At 41.3% G+C, this 11878-nt stretch overlaps 1 protein-coding gene across 1 annotated transcript in view; it reads right to left on the bottom strand.

The window, feature by feature from the left end:
- The window catches only part of NLRP3 (NLR family pyrin domain containing 3), a 56847-nt gene extending 49599 nt beyond the window's left edge, over positions 1–7248 (bottom strand). The window contains exons 1-2 of the mRNA XM_059695129.1: positions 6943–7248; positions 321–425 (exon numbers count right to left, since the gene is read on the bottom strand). Of these exons, the coding sequence (XP_059551112.1) occupies positions 321–425; positions 6943–7219 (382 nt within the window). The 5' untranslated portion in view covers positions 7220–7248. The remainder of the gene's footprint in view (positions 1–320; positions 426–6942) is intronic.
- Between the last annotated feature and the right edge of the window lie 4630 nt (positions 7249–11878).

Here is an 11878-nt window from a genome sequence, read left to right as displayed (position 1 = left end):
TAAGAGATGGGGTGCAGTTCCTCTCCACTACTTGGTTATAAATCTTCCTATACAGAGTTGATCAGAAGAACAGCAAAGTGCCTTTGTGCTGCCCCCAGCCAAAAATCCTTTTTATTCAGCCTTACTCCCTGCAGGCCATGCTTTTTAAAATCTGAAACACGCAATGACTCTCCTTGGTTTGGGGCCAGCAAGGAGCCAGGTGAACATGTATCCATGTCTTCAGCTACAAGGAGCAGGAGCACTTAGGAGGATGACCAGCTTTCCAGTGCCTCCCAGACTACGTCTCCAAACCCAAATGAAAGCACCACCCCCATGATTACCTTCTTTTTTTTTACAAATAGAGATTCTGGAAAGGAACCCCAATAAACCCATCCACTCTTCTTCGAGGCTTTCTTCCCGGCATACCACAGAAACATGTGCATTATCTGAAATTATAAAGAAAAATACACAAAGTGTCAAAAACTAGGACTCCTGCCTACAGTGATATAATTGAGACTCAGCACTAGGCACAGGTCAAAGGCACTTGCCTGGACATCTGCCAACCCAAAACACAGCTCAGAGTTGCAAATGACAGGTGTGCAGCCAAAGGTCCAGTCAGGGGTGTTCTCCTGGTCCTAATTTCAAAGTAATGTCACTGATCCACCCTCTGAGCATTGTGTACCCACAGAATCCAGTCTCAGAATCTCTCTCCCAGGCCTAGAAAACACCTGGCAAACATGTGGGGCAGGCAGGTTTCTCTGTTCTTCATATGTATTTGGCAGCCAAACCCTCTCACCACCACCATCACAATGCTCTGGTGTTGAGGCCATCTCCATGCTCCCCAATATCCCCAAGATGGCCATGGGCCAGCAGGATCATCCCTCCCTGACCCCAAGTGCCTGGAATTCATCTTACCCTCATTCTAGGTCTTCAAGAGGGAGAATTACCTATCTGGTTTATGTCTAACTCAGTGGTGCAGAATCCTGGCTGACTTTAGATTCACCTACAAAGCTTTAAAAATACTTATTTTCAAAAAAAACACAAACAAGTGAGTAAAAGAATGAATGTCCTCTGGAAAAAAAAGTACTGATTTTCAACCCATGTGAGGTGGGGTCTGGCACCATTACATTTATAAAGTTCCAACCTGCATCCACAGTTGAGAACTACAGATATAAACAGTCACTAAATGACACATTTCAAAGAGGCATGTCCTAGGAGAAATTCAGGGGAAATAGACAGTATGGATTACTTTAAGTGGGCAGGAACCCAAGAGGGACAGGAAAGATTCCTAATAGGCCTCTGCTTCCCCTAATGCAAATGCTATTGGTAACTTGATCACAAAATAAAATCCAAACATTAACTCAAACCAAAACCACAATTTAACTCTTACTTAAAGCCTAACTCTAGCCCAAGCATGTCAAATTCACAGCCAGTGGGTCCTCCCAGCCGCAGGTTTGACATGCTTGCTCTAGCCACTCCTCCCACCCCCACTCCCCAAAGAAGTTCTAACTCTAGTAATAATTTTTCTACCTCAAAACCCAGATGTGGAAGCTAAGATGTCGTAGTGGTTATGAGCCAGGCTTGAACCAAAGACACACCTGGCATTGAATCCTGGCCTTGGTCCTGATGGGGACACCACCACAGACAATCAGAACTTCTTACAGGCTCTCTTCACATTGTTGGGCAATCAATTCCAGAAGTCTTGCAAAAACTGAGAATCTATGCCCATTAAATAATTTTCCATTCCCCTCTCCCTGTAGCCCCTAGCAACCACCATTTTCTGTGCCTACTCTTACAGTATTTCTCTTTTAGTGACTGGCTTATTGCCCTTAGTATAATGAAATTGAAAGTTCATTTGAAAGTGCTGGCCTCATGGGGTTCTTGTGAAAAATGAACAAAATCTATAAAAACTACTTAATGAACTACTTCTGCAACTATGATTTAACTTTAATTTGGTTACTGAGTATGTAAGTACTGACACAATTATAATTGTGTTATGTGAACACCCACAGCTATGCACCCCTCCTGGTGCCCCTATGTCATTTTCTCTTCCTTATCACACCCACTTTGGTGCCCTGCCTTGCCATGCTTCCTCTGATCTGCGGGTTCATTTATATCTTTCCTTTTCACTGGCTCAAAATCATCATCCTATGATTTTCTAGATTCCTGAGCCTTCCCTGTTGTCTTCCCTTGCTCAGAACACCAAGTCAAAGGAAGAACCTCACCCCTACCCTGTCCACAAAAAGGAAGACAATATTTTGCCCTTCACATGCCCAAAGTAATGGTTATAAAAGAGGCTTTTCTACACACATCACATAGCTCTGTAAGGTGAGAGGTTGCCCCTGAGCCAGAGCCTGTTAGCCATGCAAACAGACAAAGAATTTGATGGAGACCTGGAGGAAGTTTCAGACACGGAAAAGATTTGGATAAAGTGGAACTAATCAGGGAAGTTTCTTAGGGGTACATAAGCCCTGACTTGGGTTTCTAAAGGAGTTAGAAAAAAGAAAACTGCTTTCTTCCACCTTCTCCTAGCATATCGAAAGAGGAGGAAGCTAGGAAACATAAATGAAATGATTTTAAAAAAAACTTATCAACTTTGATGCATCAAAGGATATCATTAACAGAGTAAAAAGGCAACCAATGTAGAGACCAAAAAAACAATACAAAAGATCAACAACACCAAGAGCTGGTTCTTTGAAAGGATAAACAAGATTAATGAACCTCTAGCCAGGCTCAACAAGAAGCAAAGAGAGAGGACCCAAATAAACGAAATCAGAAATGAAAGAGGTGAAGTAACAACCGACCCCACAGAAATACAAATGATTATGAAAAAATACTATGAACAACTCTATTCCAACAAAATGGACAACCTAGATGAAATGGACATATGCTTAGAAAAATACAAGCTCCCAAAACTCAATCAAGAAGAATCAAAAAACCTGAATAGGCCATTAACTACCGAAGAAATTGAAACAGTGATCAAAAATCTTCCAGCAAACAAAAGCCCTGGTCCTGATGGCTTTACAGGAGAGTTCTACCAAGCACTCAAAGAAGAACTAAAACCTGTCCTCCTCAGACTATCCCAAAAAATTCAAGAGGAAGGCACACTTCCAACTCTTTCTATGAAGCCAGAATTACCCTAATCCCAAAACCAGATAAAGACACCACAAAAAAAGAGAACTACAGGCCAATATTTTTAATGAACATAGATGCTAAAATCCTCAACAGAATTCTAGCAAATCGGATGCAGCATTACATTAGAAAGATCATACACCATGATGAACTGGGATTTATTCCTGAAATGAAAGAATTGTACAATATCTGCAAATCAATAAATGTGATACATCATATAAACAAACTGAGAGACAAAAATCACATAATCATATCAATTGATGCAGAAAAAGCATTTGACAAAATCCAACACCATTTCTTAATAAAAACTCTTAGAAAAGTGGGAATAGAGGGATCATACCTCAACATAATAAAAAGCCTATATGACAAACATACAACCAACATCATACTCAATGGAGAAAAACTAAACTCATTTCCCCTAAGAACAGGAAAAAGAAAGGGATGCCCACTTTAACCAGTCCTGTTCAACATAGTACTGGAAGTGCTAGCCATAGTGATCAGACAAGAAGAAGAAATAAAAAGCATCCAAATTGGAAAAGAAGTAAAATTGTCCTTATTCGCAGATGACATGATACTTTACATTGAAAACCCCAAAGACTCCATCAAAAAACTACTAGACCTAATAAATAAATAAATAAATTTGGCAATGTAGCAGGATACAAAATTAACACCCAGATATCTATGGCCTTTTTATACACCAATAATGAACTCACAGAAAGAGAAATGAAAAAAAAATCCCATTTACCATTACACACAAAAAAATTAAGATACCTAGGAATAAAGTTAACTACAGACGTAAAAGACCTGTACTCAGAAAACTACAGGACATTGAAGACATAAACAAATGGATGAACATCCCATGTCCGTGGATTGGTAGGATCAACATCATTAAAATGTCCATACTACCCATAGCAATTTTTAGATTCAATGCAATCCCCATTAAAATACCAACAGCATATTTCACAGACTTAGTAAAAACTCGCCAAAAATTCATCTTGAATAAAAATAAAAATAAAAAAACAACACCCAGCATAGCCACAGTAATCCTGAGAAAGAAGAATAAAGTTGGAGGATCACAATACCAGATATCAAGCTATATTACCAAGCCATGGCTCCCAAAACTGCCTGGTACTGGCACAAGAACAGACATATAGACCAATGGAACAGAACAGAGAACCCAGAAATCAACCCAAGCCATTATGCTCAATTAATATTTGACAAAGGAGGCAAGAGGATACAATGGAGTCAAGACAGTCTCTTCAATAAATGGTGCTGAGAAATTTGGTCAGATACATGCAAAAAAATGAAACTAGACCACCAACTTACACAATACACAAAAACAAACTCAAAATGGCTAAAGGACTTGAATGTACCATGAGAAACCATAAAAATCCTATAAGACTCCATAGGCAGCAAAATCGCAGACATATGTCGTAGCAATATCTTTACAGACACAGCTCCTAGGGCAATGGAGACTAAGGAAAAAATAAACAAATGGGATTGCATCAAAATAAAAAGCTTCTGCACAGCAAAAGAAACCATCAACAAAACAACAAGAAAGCCCACTGCATGGGAGAACATATTTGCCAATGATATTTCCGATAAGGGTTTAATCTCCAAAATTTACAGAGAACTCATACAACTTAACAAAAGGAAGATGAACAATCCAATCAAAAAATGGGCAAAGGATCTTAATAGACACTTTTCAAAAAAGGACATACAAAAGGCCCAGAGACATATGAAAACATGCTCAGAGTCGCTAATCATCTGAGAGATGCAAATCAAAATGACAATGCAGTACCATCTCACACCTGTCAGAATGGCTATCATCAACAAAGCAACAAACAACAAGTGCTGGCGAGTATGTGGAGAAAAAGAAACCCTCCTGCTTTGCTGGTGGGAATGCAGACTGGTGCAGCCACTGTGGAAAACAGTATGGCGTTTCCTCAAAAAAAATTAAAAATGGGACTCCCATTTGACCCAGTAATCCCACTTCTAGGACTATAGCCTAAGAAACTGGAAACACCAATTAGAAAGGATTTATGCATCCCTATGTTCATAGCAGCACAATTTATAATAGCTAAGATTTGGAAACAACCTAAGTGCCCATCAGCAGATGAGTGGATTAAAAAACCGTGGTACATCTACACAATGGAATACTATGCCGCTATAAAAAAGAAGGAACTTTTACCATTTGCAACAGTATGGATGGAACTGGAGAGCATTATGCTAAGCAAAATAAGCCAGTTGGAGAAAGATAAATATAACATGATCTCACGCATATGTGGGATATAATGATCAACATAATCTGATGAACAAGAATAGATCCAGAGAAATGATAGGGGAGGGAGGGGTTAGAGAGCAACCAAAGCACTTGTATGAATGCATATTAGCATAACCAATGGATACAGACACTGGGGCAGTGGGGGTTTGCCCGGGGTGAGAATGGCTGGAGGGACTGGGGGAGTCAATTGGGGAAAAAGGAGACATATGTAAAACTTTAGACAATAAATAAGTATTTTTTTAAAAAGGCAACCCATGGATGAAATGGGAGAAAATATTTGCAAATCATATATCTAACTAGAGGCCTGGTGCACAAAAATTTGTGCACTGGCCAGGGGGCCGTGTCCCTCAGCCCAACCTGTGCCTTCTCACAGTCTGGAACCCCTCAGGAGATAACCACCTGCTGGCTTAGGCCCACTCCCCGGGTGGCAGATGGCAGGCCCGGATCCCGCGCTGGGTCGCCAGGGCAGGGCAGCAGATCATGCTGCCGCCCATTCCACCGCCCCAGGTCGCACACAGCAGGCCCAGATGGTGGATGGCGGCGGGGCAGGTGGCGGATTGCACTGTCCTGCCCCGCCTGCAGTATGCAAATTTAACAGCCATCTTTGTTGGGTTAATTTGCATACTCTTCTGATTGGCTGATAGGAGTAGCAAAGGTATGGTCAATTAGCATCTTTGTCTTTTATTAGTATAGATAGGGGCTTACTATCCAGGATATATAAAGAACTCCTGCAAGTCAACAACAACAAACCAAGCAACTCAATTGAAATATGGCAAAAGGAATAGGCATTCCTTCAAAGATTAAATGCCAACAAGCACATGAAAATGCACTCAATATCACTAATTAATAGGGAAATGCAAATCAAAACCAAAATGAGATAGCATCTCACACCCACTAAGTTAGCTACTATTAAAATATAAAATAAGTGTGGTGATGATATGGAGAAATTCTAACCTTTATGCACTGCTGGTGGAAGTATAAAGTGGTGCAGGCACTATGGAAAACAGTATGACAGTTCTTCAACAAAATTAAACATAGAATTACCATATAATTGAGTAATTCCACTTCTGGGCATATACCCAAAGAATTTAAATTTGTACACCCACATTCATAGCAGCATTATTCACAACAATGCAAAGCTAGAAGCAATCTGAATACCCATTGATAAGTAATCCCACTTCTAGGACTATATCCCAAGGTATAGAAATACCATGGAATATTACTCTGCCTTAAAAAGGAATGAAATACTGTCTTATGTGACAACCTGGGTGACAAATTCTCCACTTATAAAAGGTACCTAGAGGAGTCAAATTCATAGAGACAGAAAGTAGGTGGTGGATGCCAGGAGCTGAGGGAAGCAGATGAATAATTGTTTAATGGGTATAGCATTTTGCAAGATGAAAAAGAATTCTGTCAATTAATTGTATAGCAACATGAATGTGTTGAATACTAAAGAAACGTACACTTAAAGAAGGTTAAGATGGTAAATTTTATATTGTGTGTATATCTTATCACAATTAAAACAGTTACTGTCTTCTTCTACTCACCCCACTTTGGCTCATCCCTCTTGGCTTTCTCATAAAGGTCTCTCCTATTGATTGCAGCAAAAATCCAGACTGCCATGGCCCATGCCTTCTCCTCCCCATTGAAGTCAATCATAAGGGTGGCTAGATCCACAGGATCTGCTTTCTCTGTCTGGCCCCGGGGAAGTGCAATGCAGCCCTTCTGAGGAGGATAGTCTTCTAAGTGCATCTTGAATTTCTTCAAGTCCATGTCCTCCAGGTCCTCCAGGTAATGGGCCAGCTTGCAGCGGACGCTGGCCATGCTTGTCTGAAGCCCTCGTCAGGACCTTTGGGCATAGGTCCACACTGAGAAAGAGGGGTGAAAACAGCATATGGGTAAGGCGAGTCTCTTTCAAAGTTCACCCTCAGAGAGAACTAAATGATCAAAAAGTAGGAAGACTGAAAGAAAAAATATGTCATTGAACTGTAATGAATTCCATCTGAAGTTTTGAAAAATAAGCCTAATACCTACCAGACAATTTTACTCTTGGCTCAACTCAAGAGTGCCCTGAGCCATAGAAGAAAAGCATCCCTGTGGAGACAAACAATAATTAGACCCAGAAATATAGTCACACCAGCACAGTGGTGGATGCCCAGGACTGCATCATGGTGCCACTTCTATGGGTCACCAGGAGAGTGTGGGTCACACTAATGACTGGGCTACAATCTTGGGCAAACTTTAGTCTCCTCATCTATAAAATGACAGAATGGAAAAAAAAATGGTTCTTAAGTTCATTCTAACAGAAGGACTCTGGTTCCTTGTTACTCTGTTGACCTAAAGAAAAATGGATGGGGAGCAAAAAAAGAAGACCCAAATATGAGTAATTAAGGAAATACTGGAGAGATGAGAGAATGCACAGTGGGAGGAGGAAGGCATGGTCTGAGACTGTCCCTCTGACAACCCACTGATGGAGAAAACCTTCAGAGAGACGGAAATTGGGTGCACAGGGGAACAATGAACATACATCTCTTTAATGTCTCCTGTAAAATGTGATCATAATAATTAGTGTAACTCACACTGATTGAGTGTGTCATGGGCTAGGCATGGCTCTGATGCTTCCTCCCATCTCACCTACACAAAGCCCTGTGAGGTGCATGTATACCTCACCCCATTTGATTGAAGTGGAGACCAAGTCAGGAAGATGAAGCTAGATAGGGACAAAGCCAGAATTGAGACTGGACTCATAGATTTCTTAGCTCATGCCTCTAATCTGCACTTTTTATAGCCTGAAAAGGTGGGAGACCATTGGCTCCATTACTTAACTAGTTATCTCTGCCAGATAAGAACAGAAATGATCAAAGACAGTAAAAGAGATGGTTAAAAGGCAAGGACACTTTTCCAGCCTTTATCACACATAGACTTTCTTTTTCTTTTTTACATTTTTAAAAATTAATTATTGACACTAATACAGATGTCCCCGTTTTCTCCTCCTTTACCCACTTCCTATCACACAGACTTTCATTATTGAGTTCACCAACTCAATTTTCCTAATTAGACTTCAAGTTCCACAAAGACTATAAATCAGTTCTTTCACTCTCCTAGGTTTTGTTTGGGATTTTCCCCTTCATATAACTGAGTTGAGAAAAGCAAATCAGGCAAAGCCATAAATGATAATCACAGAGTAAGTGTCCAAATCATGATTCATGATGACCATAGTTTGATGTTTGACCTCAAACATGCTCATCACTCTTCTTCTAATTCCAACCTTGCCTCTCCACTTCTGGCCTCACAATCCACCCAAGTCCATCCCCTATGCATTTGTGGGAGCAGGGGAAGGTATCTTCAGATCCATCAGCTATGCAGACCTCCCTATCTACCCCACCCAGCGATTTCCAACAGGTGAACCACAAGTATTTTTAAAACATGCAATACCTGACCTCTTTTCCCTTAGATCAGGGGTGGGGAAACTTTTTCCTGCCAAGGGCCATTTGGATATTTATAACATCATTCTTGGGCCATACAAAATTATCAACTTAAAAATTAGCCTGCTATGTTTGGTCAAACATTTAATTAACTCACCTCTACTAAGGCCAGACCAAATGATTTCTCAGGCCTTATATGGCCTGAGGGCTGAACATCCCCCATCTCTGCCTTAGATTGTCAAATTAAAAAATGGCAGCAGCCCTGGCCTGTGCTTCTAAGGGGTTAGAGTGTCAGCCTGTGCACCCAAGGGCCACAGGTTTGATACCTTGGTTGTGGTTTCACTCCCTGCCCCCAGTCAGAATGCGGGTAGAAGGCATCCAGTCGATGTGTCTCTCTCACATAGATGTTTCTTCCTCTCCCTCTCTCTCTCATTCTCTCTCTCTTTCTCTCTCTCTCTCTCTCTCTCTCTCTCTCTCTCTCTCTCTCTCTCCTTCCCTTCCTTCTTCTACTCTCTCTGAAGACCAATGGAGAAAACATTCTCAGGTGAGGATTAACAACAAAAAAAAATAATGACAGCAGCCAACACAATAGCCATCTGGTGTGAATGAATCAAAATTATATCTACTTTTTGTCAGATTAGCAAAAAATATATTTTTTGGTGTGCTGCAGAATTTTAGTAACCAGTTTACCAGTATGTGGGCCATGAGATGAGAAAGATTGAAAATTACTGACCCCACCAACTTTTCCATCCACATCAGGACTCCAACTCTCTCCATGCTCCCCTAATCCTAACCCTAGTGCACTTGCCATGACCTTAGCAAATCAGTGGGTGTCCTGGGATAAGCTGTGATGCTGCTCCTGTCCCTACACACACACACACACACACACACACACACACACACATAGAGCCCACATAATGATAAAAGAACATTTCATAAACTTTGTTGAAAGATACATAGGAGGCTGGCAGAAGAAATCCCTAGTCAAGTTCTGGTCCTAAAAACTCTTTCCATTCCTCCCCAGGCCCATTCGGCCACCCTGTTCCATGAAGCTGGACTCACCCAAAAGCTGGACTCACAAAGATGTCGACCTCAGGAACAGACCAAGAGAGAACCTGATGAATTTATAGTTGTCCCAGCCCAGCAGGAGCAGGAAGGATGTGGTCTCAGTGTGGAGTGAACAAGATTGCATCACAGGCAAAGGCAGAGACTAACCGTTAGTCACATCACAGGGTCTGGCCTCTCTACGTAGCCACCAGGGTGGTGTGGGGGTGAAGGGAGAAGCAGTGATGTGTGTTGTGAGGACAAAGAGGAGTGAGATGGGATCCCACCGGGCTGGTGAGTAGGGGATCAAGAGGGAGAGTGTGACCCACAGAACCAGTGCTCTCTAAGACTATGGAAGCAGCAGCAGACAATGCAGTTTTTCTCCATTGTCTGTTATTTTTAAGTACCTTATTAAGGTAAATATACACTGTGACACCATCACCATCAATGCCAAAAACACGTTTTTACCTCCCAAAGTTTCTTTCCACATAATGATGATATGTGTATGTGTATAGGGCACTGATGATAAGGTCTACCCCAGGGGTCCTCAAACTTTTTAAACAGGGGTTCAGTTCACTGTCCCTCAGACCGTTGGAGGGCTGGACTATAGTTTAAAAAAAACTATGAACAAATTCCTATGCACACTGCACATATCTTATTTTGAAGTAAAAAAACAAAATAGGAACAAATACAATATTTGTATTTGCATGTGGCCCACGGGCCATAGTTTGAGGACCCCTGGTCTACCCTTTCAACAAATAGTGAGTACACAGTACAGTATTATTATATTTAGGCACTGTACTGTGCAGTAGACCTCTACAACTTAGTCATCTTGTATAACAGAAACTGTACCTGTGAGTTCAACTATTTTAGATTACACATATAGGTGAAGTTACATGTTATTTCTCTTACTGACTTATTTCATTTTCCATAAATGTTGTCACAAATGGCAGGATTTTATTCTTTAATGGTTGCTCCCATGTCTTGGATATTGTGAATAAGATGCAGTGAACATGGGAGCGCAGATATCTCTCCAAAATTCTAATTTCATTTTCTTTGGATAGGCACAAATTCTACTTTAAGACTCATTGACTCACTTGTTTGACTAACATTTATAGAACACCCAATGTTTACCAGGCACAAAAACAAAGCTGGAAACCACCTTGCCTTATCCTGAAGGAGCTAGAGGAGAAAGAAGCATGCAGACCTGCTTTCCTGGCTCTTGCAGTGGCCCCAGGACCATAGTCTGACAATGGCATGAGTTCAATAGAGTGTGATGAGTGAAGGGCAACCAGCATCCCAGGTGGGTGCAGGAACTCTGGAACAAGAAAAAGTGTCCAAGTTCAGCAAAGCAGCATTGGCAATGACTTTGTCTCTTTGTGCTTCAGTTTCTTTATCTGTAAAATGGGATAACAGCAGCTGTCATAAGGACTGAGCAAATGGATAAATGTGAGGTCTTTTGAACAGAGCCAGATTCAGAGAAGTCAATATCAGTGATTAGCTCCTGGTACTACCACAGTTATAGAACTACACACAGCTCTAAGATGAAAGAGAATCCCTGGCTCCTACTGATGCCAGGGCAAGAGAGCAAACCCAAGTCCCAATTGTCCATGTCTCTAGGGCCAGGGTCCTACAGGAGCAATGAGGACCTTGGAGGCTGAGGCTCTACTGACAAAAAATAAGGTCAAGTTTCAAAGTAAAAGGAGCTCATTGGCCAAACCAGGAACCAGGGATTTTCTTTGCAAGAATGAGGAAACTGGACTTCTGGCCAAGATGGCGGTGTAGGTAAATGTGGTACTCACCTTCAAAAACAACCACATCAAAATTACAACTAAACTAGAGAACAACCATCATTCAGAACCTGATATTGAGCTGAACAGAAGTCCTACAACTAAAGATATAAAGAAGAAGCCATATCTAGATTGGCAGAAGGGGAAGAGTTGGGGAAGGGCTGGTCCCAGACCCACATGTGGCAGAAATAATCAGAAGGGATATCTCAACTGTGCAGTTCCCC

This window comes from Myotis daubentonii, chromosome 5 (assembly GCF_963259705.1).
Source record: "Myotis daubentonii chromosome 5, mMyoDau2.1, whole genome shotgun sequence".
In the NCBI taxonomy this organism is placed as follows: Eukaryota; Metazoa; Chordata; class Mammalia; order Chiroptera; family Vespertilionidae; genus Myotis; species Myotis daubentonii.
The sequence above is the reverse complement of the archived record's forward strand: the minus strand, read 5'-3'. Positions and strand labels throughout refer to the sequence as shown.